Genomic DNA, 15,839 nt, shown 5'->3' with positions numbered 1-15,839 from the left:
TTCAGTGGTAATAAAGATATGAGGACAAAGGTGCACCACAACCAACCCCCCTACAGAAGTCTTAAGGTTCTTACTATTCAGGTAAGAGATTATATTTTCACTAAATCCATAAAGAAAAATCCCCTGCGTCTACAACGATACTTGAATTAACTGCTGTGGATTTAACAGGTTGCCTGACGTAGCATGCCGTAAGCATGCTGAGTACGGATTTGTTCAGTGGTGACTTAGAAAATCAAGATCTTTGGAGGAAGCTGGAAAAAGCCACATGTATTAAATCACAAGTTTCTTTTTAAAATGCTGATGGAATTCAACAGGGAGATTAGTATAGTAACATTTTTTCCCTAGGAATTTATCCACAGGGGTAGTTTTATTTTGTTTTGTTTTGTTTTTCATTAAGAAAGAAAGAATTAAAAAAGAGCAGTTTGCTAGTATCAAAAGACAAAATGAAATACTTTTAACACCTAACTGAAAGGAAGAAAAAAAATATGTTGGTGAAGGCAATAGAGTTTCTGGAAGACAAAGGTAAGTATGGACAACTGAAGAGAGCAGGCAAGAAGTATATTTCTTTTGCACCATTTAGTGTAGGTAGTTAAATTTAATAGGGAGATGTCTAGAGCAAAGATGCCTTGCAATCTTCTTTGCCTTTGACATCATCCAGTGCATTGTCTGAATCTTTATTCATGTATTTTCCTATAGTGTTACATGTGCATTTATGCTTGTTATTTTGCATTGAACATGTGAAGAGAGCAAAGGAGTCACACAGGAGTTTCATCTGGAAGCTTTAGTTTTGGTCCTGTGGGTGATTAGGAAACCAGCACGATGATGGGTTCCACCCTTCAGTGGTTGACAGCTATTCACATACTGACTTTTCAACACGTATCATGTCTAATTACAGGTAAAAATAGTTCAACTTCAAATATATTTAATCAAACAGCTTAATTTTTTCCTCAGTTCACATAACTGTAAAAGTAAAAAATAATGTCTCCATCTTCTATTTCCTTTTAACTTGGATGACATCAGAGACTTAAAATACACAAGTATGACCCTGGTACAGTCTGGTTTGTGTTAAGGTTGAGACCTTAAGGTCTGAGACCTCTGTGTAGACTGGAAGACAAGATCAGGCAGAAGGAGACTTATAACCCTCAAAACAGGTGAATGGATACCAGGTGGGATATTCCAGGGTAATTCAGTACTAGACAACCAGGTGTAGCCAAATAAATTATGCCCAAGATTTTCAGTTTAGTTCATAGATTTATCTGCTTACACTTAATTCTCAACAAGTAGGTGTTGGCATGCAAGCTCAGCATCTAGGACACAATTTATTGTCCATGTAATGGAATCTATTGGTATTTTAGACAGTGCAGAGTTCTATTCTTGCTTTTTGATGCTCCAAAAAATTCCAGACTCAACATGTACCTTGAGTCACATCTACCAGTCCTGTATCTAGGGTACATCAGGGCATCAGGTAAGGGCGTTAAAAACTCTATCACAACCAATGAACAGATTCACTGTCTACTGTAGGATGGATGGAAGGGAGTATTGACTAGATGTCCACGGACTATTGTAAGAATGTAGTCAATTAAATAACTGACTGGAAGTCAGGTCAGTTGCAGATCTCAGTTTATTCAAAGATGGAAGCTTCACTTTTGGTTCTGTTGATGATTAGGAAGGTTGGGTGTCTGTTTTTAAGTGCTCAGTTCTGGATCTTAATCTAACTCCCTTTGTCTCTCACTTTGTCTCTCTTCTATCTACTGCTTCACATGAGTGAAGATCTGTTGCAGGTCACATCTGCCAGCACCGTAGCACCATGTGAATGTGTTAGACACCCTATGACACTTCAATTTATAGAAAGTACCATAGTCTGGGCAAATGAATCCCACTTTTGTATTTCTTTTAGATAGATCCTGCATCCTGTATGAGACTTTTTACAGTCTTCTCCTTTATTTTTCATTTTCACCTTTTTTCCATGACTTCTCAATAGCCATCACTTAATGGCCATGAACTTACTTAAGTTCATGTTCAATGTACTGAAACTCCATGAGCCTCAGATGATATGAACATTATTTATCTAAGTTCTTTGCCACATTATCTGATGTACTTGTCTGTCATTTTCTGATGTACTGCCATGTAAAATGTGATATGGGCAAACAAAACCACTGTTATTTTATCTCTACACAGATCAATTTATTAGCTATCCTCCTAATAGTTCAGTCATTGGAGTCATCGGAGAAGGAGTGGTTCTGCCTTGCTATGTGGTAGCAGAGAACTTTCCTGAGATATTCTCTGTCCAGTGGATATTTAATGAACAGTCTCAAAAAATACCTGTGAGCACATATGATGGAAAAACTCAAAAGGAAAAGCAAGATGAGAGATATCAAGGCAGAACAGAATTCTTCCATAGTGAATTTGGGGCAGGAAACATGTCTCTGCTCTTGAAGAACATCAGGACTTCTGACAAGGGATCATATACTTGTGTGGTCTCTTTCAACGATGAGTACCATGATGTGTTAATTGAACTGAAAGTAGCAGGTCAGTGGCAATTCTCTCTCTCATTTTATTCAAAGATGAAGCACTGATCAGAGACATATATATACATCACTGACTGAGGAAAATATAATTTTAATATAATTTGACGGATAAACTCTTCTCATGTAAGAATGTGTTTTATTTGAGTTAACTTTCTCTCAGTTAATGCCTACATCAGATTATTTGAGGTAAGATTTAGCTCCAGCTTGAGATACCTGCATTCAGGTAGCCAAACACTTGCACCTGTATGTGACTTGGGAGTACAACCTCCCTTCAAACTCAATGGAAGCCTAGAGTTCAGGGAACCCTGCAGTTATCCAGATACATTTAGGTTTCTACCATGCAATTGACCATTTTTGATCTTATTGCCCATGCTCTCTCTATGGTCAGTATAATCAATTGGTTCCATCCCAATATCTCATTGCTTCCCTTGCTGTTTGTACACAGCAGGAAAACAAATTAGTGGGTAAGTCTTCACTGCTCATATTTCCATTTCAGTACATTAATAGACACCATCTTCACTGGTAGCTTTTGTTAATGTGGTTTGCTTCGAATTGGATACATTTCTTCCTGTTACACAGGAGCCAATTTCTGCTGAATAGCTGTAGTGACACTTCATGTTGCAGCCAAATTTTTCAGATGTCTTCTTAGCTAATTCGAGATGAAACAAAAGTTTAACATCTAAGTAACACTACATGTTAGTCATCTGAGTTCCTGATTATAAATTTTATGACCTATTTATTTATTTATTTATTTATTTTTCTCTGTAGACTTCATTAGTGCTATGTCAGTAGAAATTTATTTGAAATAACTAGCTTAATCCTCTAATACATTCCACTGGTAACATCATTCAGGAATAGCAGTCCCTAGCTAGCCCTGTCTACCATAATCTCCATTAAGTCAGTTTTTATTCTTAATCTGAAAGTTACTGAATTGTTAACCATGAAGCAAGTAACTTCAGGGCCCAAGTTCCTGTCAAAGTTCAAATTCAGAAAAGTCTTTCCATGTGCTTCCATACAAATATATATTTATATACACCCATATGTAAGTGTTGAATATGAGTGATGTCCTTATAAAACAGACAATTTCCCATTCTCAGTAGTGTTTGAAATAGAGAATTCTTATGCTTTTTCCTTAGCTAAAGGTAGTGTGCCTTCCATTTCCCTGAGAAGTTACATGAAACAGAGCATTGGCCTCACCTGTCATGCAGATGGATGGTTTCCTAAACCTGAGGTGATTTGGCTGGATGGCCAAGGACAGGTGCGGAAGGAACAATCAACCACAAAGATGATGATGATGCCTTCAGGCGTTTACAGAGTCATAACTTCCATGAACCTAAAGCCCGGATCTGACATGGAAGTCTCCTGCAGGATAGTCAATAATCTGCTAAAGACAACGAGTGAGTCCAGAATTCAGATTTCAGGTGAGTGAGCACAATAGTCAACTGTTTGTAAGATTAAAAAGATAGAAAAACTGATATAGGTCCCGTTTTTATGTTGTGAGCTAGCCTGAAAAAGTAGTCCCAGAACGAGTACTGGAAAAAGTTCATGAGAGCTGCAGTCTTCCGACACCTTTATTTCTAGTTTACTACACAACTATCAATTGTACCCAATAAATCATTTTCTTCTTCAAAGAAGGGCCCAGATACTTTCTATGTTCCCTTCTTCAGATTTAGGGCAGTCAACTACTGGAGCTGAATTAAAATTAATTAAAAATCCATCTGTATGCATATTTGAAAAGGACATATTTCCTTAGCTATGGCTGAATGCTCCACAGGATTTCATTATCCAGAAGTATGTTACCTGGCAATTTAACAAGGTGTGCACATGTAGGTTTCATAGCCCATAGCTGGAAAATAAAATAAAATAAAATAAAATAAAATAAAATAAAATAAAATAAAATAAATAAAATAAAATAAAATAAATAATAAGAATATATAGTCGGAAGAATTAATATGATAGTTTCAATACCTCATAAATATTTTTATTCTATGTGTTTATGTTTGCTGTTTTAAACATGTACATTACTGTGTAATCATTATAGGGTGGATATAATGTCATGCTTCCCTGCACTCTGTAGCACTTAATACATCTCTTTTTCCTGGGAATATAGACAGGCATCAGGTAGTGTCAAGATAGGGTTTGACCCCCAAAAGAACTTCACCAACCCAAAAGCCAATGTGTAGGCTGGAAAGGGAACTAGAGAGAAGCGTAGTGTTTTTGAAGAATTGAGTAAACTCCCTTATACAATGGCATTAAGAAATAATATAACACTGAATGTGGAGATACCTGTAATGAGACAATAGGAATCAACATAATAGAGAACTGTCTTAAATGTTATTCTTCCTGACTTATGCATCTTAGTTTGCAGGATGTGTCAGATATTAATTTCTCAGATATATTCAGAGTGAGTGTGTCTCTATTGCCCAGGGGTGATGGTTTCTTCCTTCTTTCCATCACCTGCTTTATACTCAGTTTATTATGAAGTACAACACACCCATGGAAAAATAAAAACAAAAATAGAAATTGAGAGACAGTACAGCTGTTTTTCTTGTCTTTTTTGTTTTTTCATGAACTGTGCAAACCTGTCTACCTATCTCAGACATCTCCTTCATACTTTCAAATGTGGTACCCACAGAAAGAATATCCCCAATTTACTTCTGAGGGAGAGTTTGAATTTGAATTTGATTCTTCCTGAATGTTGTTCTTTAGCAACATTACCAGGAAAATTCAAGCAAAATACAAATTCATCATCTCCTCAGATGTATTGGCTACAACCTGAGTTACAATAATCTTTATGTTTTACTCATTAATACAATACAACTCGTTTTGGTCATTTTTACAGAGATTTTCTTTCCCTCCATTTCAAAATGGCTGATTGTCCACCTGGTAATTTTATGTTTTATCACGGTCCTAATCTCCACTGTATTTTGTAAGCTGAGAAGTAAGTATTTCTTCCCATGTTTTATCAGTCAAAGTATAGAAATATCACAACAGTTCATATTGAAATCTATGATTGTAACAAAAGCATACAATCAAAATCACCAGTAATTATTTAATGACTGTATTCGGGAAATGGAACAAAAAAGGTGTGGGAAAGCACATGGGCTTAACAAGGAGGAATGCAAATTGAATGTCCTTAGGTCAGAGAGTTTCAGGTCTGACAAGTAGGCCCCTTTCTGTAATTGGAGACATAAATCCAGAGAGTAACCGATGACATGAAACACAAAACAGGGGACGGTTTACCCTCAGTATTACTCTACAGAAATAGTGGAATTTTTATTTTTATTTTTTGTTTGTTTGTTTTGTTAACCAGGTAACCACAAGAAAACAATTAAATCAGGTAAGAAATAAAGATGATGATTATGACAATTATGATACTTTGTAGAGTGTACGTGTTATTAGAATTTAACTAGAATAAATATTAAGGGACTAATTAGAAATCCTAGTTATCGACAAGTGTTTTATAACTTTCCAACTTACTTTTGTACCACATTGCAATAATACCCTGCACGAGCTTTTTCATCTGTGCTTATAAACAGCCTGCTTCAAAGGAGCTGACTGGCATTCCCTGCCATCTCAATCATATCTAAGATCCCTGTTTAATCATTCAAGAGTTAATTAAGGTATCATAATCATTCCTCCACATCCTTAAAAGATAAAAAAAATAATAATAACAAAACCCAAAACTAACGGCAATTCAAGGATCCAAATCAAGGCCTTCCAGAAGACTTTACATGCAAGAAGCAAGTTTTCTTTGACTATGTCTAGTTGGTTTTCATGAGCTATATCTGTACTTAAAAATATACTTGAGTATCCACAGTCAAACTACCTGTTAGCAATAGCCCCGGGCTCATGCTGTCACACAGAAAAAAACTGCTTATTGTTGAGAACTAATAGACTCATGCCATAAACATACCAGGCTCTATTCTAACAAATAGATTGAATGAACAATTGTATCCTGAGGTACTGGTGGTCCCTGACTGCTCCCTGATATAATTGGCAATTGAGGCTAGAGATATCCATTGATCCATTGATCAAAAAATATCCATTGATCAGAAAATATGTATTCCCAGTCTATGAACCTTAGTTGGGCAGCAGTTGTGACAAACGATACCTAGGGAGGACTGAGTGTCTCAAGATGTTATCTTATTTGTTGTTGAACTCCATTAAAAATGAAGCAAGGTAAAAAAAAAAAAAAAGTTCTCTGGAAGAACAAGAAGCCTTGGGAAATTTAAATTATTAGGTTAAATTAAATTAAAGTTTGAACATCAGTTACTTCTGTTCACACATGATTTTCACTGTTGTAAGGTAAGTGAAGCTTACATGAATAACTACCATTATGATTCAATTTCTTTTGTTTTTCAGTAAAAATGAAGATGAAGATGGAAGAAGGTAAAACCTCTTTGCTTTTGAAATTATGTTAGGCTGTTCAGAAGTCTGAAAGACATAAATTCAGGAAAAAAATATTCGAATGCACGTTGATTTTCAAAACAGTAATTGTGGAGTAGCAGCCCTTTTCAATGCTATATCCAATTTCACTGTTTCAATGGATATCCACTGGGAGCACGGATTCACCTATAAGAGACCAGAGCTCTTTTAGAGTGACACCTACATGTCACTTGGGATATCCCAGGGCATCTCAAATGTTCTAGGTGTCTATGCATCTGAATACCCCTCTTAAATTGGTCAATTAAGGCATAATTTAAACAGGTTTTGAAAGAAGATATCTACCAGCAGCACAAATATGTCTTGTTTCTACCCTGTTTAAAAAAATGAGTTATCTAAATAAAATAAGGTTAAAATTTAGTGATACATTCATGGGTTATATTGTTGGCCTTACACCTACTTAAAGCAGTTAACAGTGCAATGAAAGCAGCCAAGCTTCAAGGATACATATACCGTATGGTTTTACAGTTTGTGTATTTACATTTTTGAGCTCTTTCAGCAATTCTATCACAGAGATTACACTGCTATCTGTGTACTGTTTTTTCTAGAAAATGAACAACTGAAGTCAATGTTAGGTAAGATGTTTTTGTTGTTGCTGTTGTTCATTGCATATAAAATCTATGTATTGAAGACATGCCTGTTTGTGGTGGTTTCTGTTTCTTTTTTTGTTGGTTGATTTTAGTCTGATTATTGGTCTTGATAGTACTCTTTAATGTGCTTACGCATTTAAAATTAGACACAAGACTCAACTAAAAGAATTATTTTCCTGTGAAAATCTCCAAGCACAATCTGACATGTTTACTTTACTTTTTATTTATTTATTTATTTTTAAAATAAGATAAATGTTGTGTGCTAACCTGTAAAATATTTGAAAAGAAAGTGTGTTTTTCACAGAAGTGATACATGTTTAAAGTGAAGATTTATGGAAAGTCCATATATATAAAGTACAAAAGTTCTCTTAGTAACTTTTAACTTCCAACTCACATCCAATAACTACTCCATTTCTGTTATTTCTTTCATTTTATGTGCTGAACTGTTTAGAACAAGAGAAAACCACGAATCGTAGAGGTAAATCTAATTTTCTTAAAAAAAAAATCATTGAGAATGGATGCAGTCAAGCCACAATGAAATAAGCTGCTTTATATAGATAGTTTGGTTTTAGTCTGAATAGCTTCTCAGAAATGCTTTCAGAGGTGCTTACATAGGAAAAGTATGGATGATATTTACCTCTGCCTCTATGTGCAGGAACTGTTGTACCAGTGCCATTGCCCTGCTCATAGTCCACTTACCTCCCTCTAAGGTTATTTCTCTTCCCTATGGTTTCACCTGAAAACAACTACAAATTTCTGTTCAGCTTTCTTATTCTATGCTTCCCCTCTTCCCATGTTAGAAGGAAAACAAAACAAATCAAACAAACAAAAAAAACCTAATTACTTGTATGACTTTTTATCAGGGAATGTAGTTACAGGACAAGAATAATTAATGGTTTTAAACTAAAAGAGGGTGGGTTTAGATTAGATGTTAAGAAGAAATTATTTCCTGTGAGGGTGGTTAGGCACTGGAAGAGGTTGCCCAGAGAAGTTGTGGGTTCCCCATCCCTGGAAGAGTTTAAGACTGGGTTGGATGCAGCTTTGAGTAACCTGTTCTACTGGGAGGTGTCCCTGTTCATGGCAGGGGGGTTGTAGTTAGATGATCTTTCAGATCTTTTCTAACTAAAACCTTTCAGTGGTTCTATGATTCTAAGTTTAATGACAGAAGTCTCCCATGTAATTATATGCACTGTTCCCAGAATGAACAGCTGGGGATATATTTCTACTATCTTTCTTACAAACATTTGCTGTTGTTTCCTTCATTTTTTTACATCAGTCATTTATGCTCTTCTCTTTTAGCAAAATCAAAACTCAAAGACCACTTTGGTAAGACAAAACATCTTATATAAATGTTATGTTCCTGTCAAGCTTAGAAACAATAATCCAGGTCTTCAGTTGAGTGTGTCTATGCCATCTCTGAATGTGAAGCTGAAAAAATAAGGTGAAACATCCACCTATGAGATTCTGTCCCTTCCATTAAAAAATATCCCCCTGGGTTCTTTTTCTGCTGCTTTACACTGCGACTAGACTAGGCCTCACTTTTTTGCTCACAAGACTTCACAACAAAGCTATAACTAACACAGATAACTAATGGGTTTTATCCTAGAGAAAATGCACCACATTTCTTCCCAGTCATCTAAAACAGCCCTCTACTTGAATGTGCTCTAGAAAGCTTATAAAGCACAAGCAGCTGGAGTAATCTTCACTGCTGTTGGGCTAATCCTTTTTCTAGAGAGCAAGAGAGATCAGTTCCAATGTCTTCTGGTGAAGCAGCAAACAAACAACCTAAACAAATCATTCTTTGTGAAAGTTTCCCACAACCAGGCTTTTAGGCAGGAGGCAGAGTGTTCTGCTATACTTTTGACCTTCTCCATTTGGAAGAATATGTTACAGGAATGTAAGAAAATTCTGGGCCTGTAGCTGTAGGGAGCTGTATTTAGGTTCAGTTGGGTCCAGGATGTCCACAAAACAAACTGACAGCTCATCACAAAGTAGAGGAACCCTTCTAGGGAAAAGCCAGACATTTTTTTTTCCTTCCAAAAAAGTCAGACAATGTTATTAAAAGACCCATTAGGACACACAGGTACATCCAGGGTCAAACACATAGTAGAGAAATGGACTTTCCTGAGAGCACACTGAAACACAAAGATAAAATCAGAATTTCCCTGAAATGATCCCATCTCGGCTGTCCCTCAGCTGGCTCCCAGCTTCTCTGCTAAAGGACATGCCAAGCTTTATCCCAGGTCTAGTGTGTAAATGTAGAGCTGATGGAATCTGGAGGATAAACTCCGTGTTCTTCACCTTGGACCACTGACACTGGTATTGAAATAACATGAATAAAAATGTTTCTCACCAGATTTCAGAATTCTTTCCTTTTCTGTATTCTGGTGTTGTCCTATTTAGTAAAACTTTTGTGAAAAGGGAAAAAGAAAAAAAAATGTAGTGACAGGAATATTTTTCCCTTCCAGGTCAACTGAAAGCTGAGCTGGGTAAGTCATTAAAAACTGCTAAGAAGCAGAAGAATTTGTGAGTGAAGAGAAGAAAAGGCAAAACTGATGGAGAATCAGAGATGAATTGTACACGAGTAGTCTTCTCATTATTTTAGTTTGAGAAGTATTGTGGTGGCTTCACTCAGCTGCGCAGATGAACATACAACTGCTCTCCACCACAACTGCTCTCTCACTCCCCCTCGCCAAAGTGAAAGGGAGAGGAAATACAATGAAAAGGGCTCAAGGTTTGATTGCCTAACAGTTATTGCCACAGGCAAAACAGACACAGCATAGGGGGATTAATGAAATTTAATACCTATTACTAAGAGGCTAGAGCAGTGAGAAACAAAAACCTAAGAACACCTTCCCCCCATTCCATCCCCTTCTACCTCTTCCCCTGAACAGTGCAGAGGAGTGAAGAATGAGGGTTACAGTAGTCCATGACATTTTGTATCCCCCACTCCTTCATGGTCTCTTTCTCTCCTCTGCTCCAATGTAGGGTCCCTCCCACAGGAAGCCATCCGTCCCAAACTGATCCTACATGGCCTTCCCACAGGCAGCAGCTCTTCAAGATCTGCTCCAACATGGGTCCCCCATGGGCAGAAGCTTCCCCCCCAAGCCTCCAGCTCCTGTGTGGGCTCCTTTCCACAGGCTGCAGCTCTGGCCCAGGGCCTGCTCCTTTGGGGGCTTTCTGTGGGCCACAGCCTCCTCCAGGGCACTGCCAGCTGCTCCACCGGGGGCTCCTCCATGGGCTGCAGCGTGGAGATCTGCTCCATGTGGGAGCCATGGGTGCAGGGGGACAGCCTGCTCCACCAGGGGACTCTCCACAGGCCACAGGGTAACTTGTGCTGCATGCCTGGAGCACCTCCTGCCCTCCTGCTGCACTGATCTTGGTGTCTCAGTCTCACAGAGTGATATGCTCTCACAGAGGTGCTAAAAACATTACTTATTGGCGTGGCACTGGCCATTTGGAGCTCCTGGAACCGTCTCTTATATAACATGGGGCAGCTTCTGGACTCTTCTCATAGAAGCCATCCCTGCAGTCCAACACTACCAAAACCTTTCTATGTAAACCCAATACAAGTATCTAACTGACTAATAGGTTGTTAAAACCCTACTGTCTCTTACCTTTCTGCAGATTTCTGGGAAGCCCGGAGCCATGCAGGTAATTCAACAGGAAAAAAGGGTGTGAAAAGTGTTTTTCCATCTGTCCAAGTTACCCTGAAATGACAATGCCATGACTTTAGAAACTGGTAGGCTGAGCTGGAGTCACAGGGACATGTCGTCACCTGAGTTGGTTAAAAGGAAATGACAGTGGGATGGGCAATTTGGAAGACTGAGAAAAGCAGTTGCTAAGAAGTGTCAAAGGGTAGGGTATAGGCACCATTCCAGAGAGGATGGATGGTGACATGGAAAAGAGAGAGAAATTTATTGTGAAGTGAGTGAAGGGAGAGAAAGAGTCACCTGGACTTACACCCCGAGAGAGTACATGGCTATGAGAGCTTGAAAGGTGCCTGTTGGTTCCTCAGTGACTGTTGCATGCCCTGTTTGGGAGAATGTTTCAATTCTTTGTTGAATCACACCAGGACTGCTCAGACCCTCAAAGATTTCAGCCCATAGTCCCCTACAGAGACAGGTCCCTGAGTGGCTCTGCTCACTGGATTCTTCTTGTTTTCTCCTCCAGTGTTCATTGATGTGAATCCTGACTGCCGAGTCCTAGAGCTCCCAGTGCCGGGGACTCCAAAAGTTGAGGACACCTCATCTGAGCCTGAAAGCCTGAGCAATCCCTCCACAGTCCCGGTTCTGGTGGGGAAGGAAGGGTTTACAGCTGGGAAACACTACTGGGAGGTGGAGGTGGACCAGCAGCAGGACTGGGTGCTAGGGGTGGTGAGGGAGACAGAGAGGCAAGAGGAGGAAGGGACAAATGCTGGTGAGGACTTCTGGGCTCTGCACAGATCCCAGGGAGAGTTATTCTCTAGCAAGGAAAACAGCAAGATTGAGAAGAAGAGTATGAGTTACTCAGTGATTGGTGTGCTTCTGGACTTGGAGGAAGCACAAATCAAATTTTATGAAGCAGGGCAGAAGAATATCATAGTGAAAATCCCTCTAAGCCTTGGAAAGGAACATGCAGAAATATTTTACCCATTTTTACCTAAAGGAGAAGAAAGGGTAGTCACACCTGTTATCTGCCCAGTCTTAATCCCTGTCCCTTTGGAGACACTGTAGAAGGATAATTTGAATCAAATAGCTTGTAGAGGTAAGGTTCTCTTCAATGTGTCAGAGTGGACTAGAGGAGAGACAACAATGTCTTAGGACATCAGTTCTTATCAAATCCAGAGAGCAGTACTGTGGAACAAAACAGAAAACTTGGAAAGAAAAAAAAAAAAAAAAAAAAAAAAAGTAAATACTGAGGCAAAGATGCTGTGTCTAAAAGTAGAGAAAAAAAAGGTGAAGTTTGAAGCAAAATATCTTTTAATATTATTTGTTCTCAACTAAGAGAACATGAGAAGCCTGTAATGACTACATTTTGGTGGAGCATATGTCAAGGATATATTTGAATTCCAAGGCATGCATAAAGAATCACAGAAAAATGCATGATGATAAATACAGGACAAAGAAAAACAAAATCCTTAATTTTTATTTTTTTTTTTCTGAATGTTGTAAGAAGAGTGAGTATGAAGAAAATCAAAGTTTGAATTATAAAAGAACATCAGAAATGTTGGATTATTCAGGTAATCCATTTAAATGAGTATGATTATTAGAGGATTATTGCCTCCTGCTGTTGTAGAGGTCCTGTTATTTTCTCTGTCATTTCTTGATCTGTGACATTGTTGGGTGACGTTTTTTGTTTGTTTGTTTGTTGTTTGTTTGTTTTTCCATAACAACATGTTTTTACTACTTATCCATGCAATCTTGAGCACTTGTGATAACTGAATGGAGATAACAATGCCCTGGCCAGTAGCTGCCTCACCAAAGAGGGATTATCCACTATTACTAGTGCAGTTGAAAAAGGAATTAGGGTTCCCCCATTTAAGCTCTTAGATTTATGCATTTCTCTTTTACATGCAAATACTGTTTGACAGTTTCTCCAAGCTCCTGAAAGGGCAATACAACTGGGCATCAGTCAGCTGGTAATGAAAAATTGCATGTTACAGCACTACATTTTCTATTGTATTGTTTTGTTTGTTTGTTTGATTGTTTATCTTAGCCCATGAATTTTCTAACTTCTGCCTTTCAAATTCCTAAATACTGCTTGTAGAGAGTGAGCTGTTTGATGCTGAGCTAGTTTACCACAACATGCATGCAACTTGTTTTAAAAGAAACCACAATGCTTTATTGGAGCTTCACGTTTGACACATAATGTCCAGCTGTTTTAGAGATGTGATGAGACAAAAGGGTGAAATTAATAATCTGTAGAAGACATCTACCAAGAGAATGGACAAAAAGCATGGGATTAAATGCCTGAAGGTCTCATGGAACATGGAAATATTGCGCTAAACCTTAAGAATATATTATATGTAAATATATTACAATATATGTAATTGAAGAAGAAGAAGAAGAAGAAGAAGAAGAAGAAGAAGAAGTAAATATATTATAATATATATAAATAATAAATAATAAACTTTATATCTCTTGTTTATATGTTATATCACTTGTTTTTTTATTTGATGTCATCTGTTTACATCTTTTTCGTTTCATTTTGATGGGATGAGGGGTGTCACATTAAAAAGACACTTATCAGAGTCCAGTATTTGCCTGTTTCAGAGCTCTGCTAGGAGCTTTCACTGAGAGAGTCTCAGAAAGACAAAAGTATTTGCAGTCCAACATTTGCCAAGGACTTTCACTGAGGCCATTACACAAAGTTGAAACCTCTTCTAGGTTTCCATTGAATCCATGTCACTCCAAGTTAGAGACAAGGGTATAATGAAGAACAGTGTAAGATGCTTTGCAATTGCTCTTCCCCTATCCACCAGTGCTGTAACCCCATGGTAGAAGGCCACCAGATTTGTCAGGCACAAACTGCCCTTAGTGGAGCCACATGGGCTGTCACCAATCACCTCCTTATTTCCCATGTGCCTCAGCATAGTTTCCAGGATTATCTGCTTCATCATCTTGCCAGGCACAGAGGTGAGACTGAAGGGCCTGAAGTTCCCCAGGTCTTCCTTTTTTACCTTTTCTAAAATATTTCCACTCTTCCAGTCAATGGGAACTTCACTGCACTGCCACAACATCTCAAACAGTTCCCTGCCAGTTCCCTGAGGACCCGTAGATTCATCTCATCAGGTCCCATGGACTTGTGCAGGTTCAGGTTCTTTAGATGGTCTCAAACCTGATCTTCTCCTACACTAGGCAGTTCTTTTTTCAAACAATCCCTGCCTTTGCATTTTGGGGCCCAGGACACGTGTCTTGAACTCTTGTCAGTGAGGACTGAGGCAAAATAGCAATTAAGTACCTCAGCCCTCTGCATATCCCAGATGACCAGGTCTCCCATTTCCTTCCACACAGGGCCCACGAATTCCCTGGTCTTCCTTTTGTCACTGAAGTACCTATAGAAACCTTCTTGTAGCAGTTGAAGTCCCTGGACAAATTTAATTCTATGAATGCTTTGGCTTTCCTAACCTGATCCCTGACTGCTTGGACAATGTTGCTGTATCCCTCCCAGGTTATTCATCCTTGCTCCTACTTGTGCACCCATGCAGGCCTCCTGGTGTTTTTTCCTGACTTCCTCTTTGCTGGGATGCATTGCTCCTGACCTTGGGGGAAGTGATCCTTGAACATTAAGCAACTTTCCTGGGTCCCTCTTCCCTCCAGGGGTTTGTCCCATGGCACTCTACCAGCCAGACCCCTGAAGAGGGCAAAGTCTGCTCTCCCAAAATCCAGGGTAGCAAGCTTTTTGTGCTCCCTCCTCACTGTCCTCTGGATCCTAAACTGCACCATTTCATGGTCACTGCAGCCAAGGCTGCTCTTGAGCTTCACACACCCCACCAACCCCTCCTTGTTGGTGAGAATGAGATCCAGCACAGCACGTCTCTTCATCTTAATGGTGCAGGAGCGGTCTGTCCCCACGTGCCCAAAGACGAGCCAGCAGGGAAGAAGACCAGCCTGGCTCAACAGAGAATTGTGGCTTGATCTTAGGAGAAAAAAGAGGGTTTATAAACTTTGGAAAAGTGGGCAGGCCACTAGGGAGGACTATAAGGATGTAGCGAGGCTGTGCAGGGACAAAATTAGGAAGGCCAAAGCTCATCTGGAGCTCAATCTGGCTACTGCCGTTAAAGATAACAAAAAACATTTTTATAAATACATCAACACAAAAAGGAGGACTAAGGAGAATCTCCATCCTTTACTGGATGTGGGGGGAAACTTAGTTACAAGAGATGAGGAAAAGGCGGAGGTGCTCAATGCCTTCTTTGCCTCAGTCTTTAGCGGCAATACCGGTTGTTCTCTGGATACTCAGTACCCTGAGCTGGTGGAAGGGGATGGGGAGCAGGATGTGGCCCTCACCATCCACAAAGAACTGGTTGGTGACCTGCTACGGCACTTGGATGTGCACAAGTCGATGGGGTTGGATGGGATCCACCCAAGGGTACTGAGAGAACTGGCAGAGGAGCTGGCCAAGCCACTATCCATCATTTATCAGCAGTCCTGGCTATCGGGGGAGGTCCCAGCTGACTGGCGGCTAGCAAATGTGACACCCATCTACAAGAAGGGCCAGAGGGCAGACCTGGGACACTACAGGCCTGTCAGTTTGACCTCAGTACCAGGGAAGCTCATGGAGCAGATCCTCT

General features: G+C 39.3%; 1 protein-coding gene across 1 annotated transcript; it reads left to right on the top strand.

The window, feature by feature from the left end:
• Nucleotides 1-822: 822 nt before the first annotated feature.
• LOC116500177 (butyrophilin subfamily 3 member A2-like) lies at nucleotides 823-12,279 on the top strand. The gene is made up of 12 exons (XM_032205093.1): nucleotides 823-895; nucleotides 2,179-2,529; nucleotides 3,665-3,949; nucleotides 5,371-5,469; nucleotides 5,842-5,868; nucleotides 6,894-6,920; nucleotides 7,523-7,549; nucleotides 8,016-8,042; nucleotides 8,864-8,890; nucleotides 10,033-10,053; nucleotides 11,192-11,218; nucleotides 11,738-12,279. The coding sequence occupies exons 1-12, from the start codon at nucleotides 823-825 to the stop codon at nucleotides 12,277-12,279; spliced, it is 1,533 nt and encodes a 510-aa protein (XP_032060984.1).
• The last annotated feature ends 3,560 nt before the right edge of the window (nucleotides 12,280-15,839 follow it).

Source organism: Aythya fuligula, chromosome 32 (genome assembly GCF_009819795.1).
Source record: "Aythya fuligula isolate bAytFul2 chromosome 32, bAytFul2.pri, whole genome shotgun sequence".
NCBI lineage: Eukaryota > Metazoa > Chordata > Aves > Anseriformes > Anatidae > Aythya > Aythya fuligula.
The sequence above is the reverse complement of the archived record's forward strand: the minus strand, read 5'-3'. Positions and strand labels throughout refer to the sequence as shown.

What these genes read in the sequence shown, in the direction of transcription:
- LOC116500177 (XM_032205093.1), top strand. Translation starts at nt 823, where the DNA reads ATGGGTTCCACCCTTCAGTGGTTGACAGCTATTCACATACTGACTTTT. An exon ending in AATTGAACTGAAAGTAGCAG is followed by an intron (nt 2,530 to 3,664) that starts GTCAGTGGCAAT and finishes CTTTTTCCTTAG; the next exon opens with CTAAAGGTAGTGTGCCTTCC. An exon ending in GAAGATGAAGATGGAAGAAG is followed by an intron (nt 6,921 to 7,522) that starts GTAAAACCTCTT and finishes TGTTTTTTCTAG; the next exon opens with AAAATGAACAACTGAAGTCA.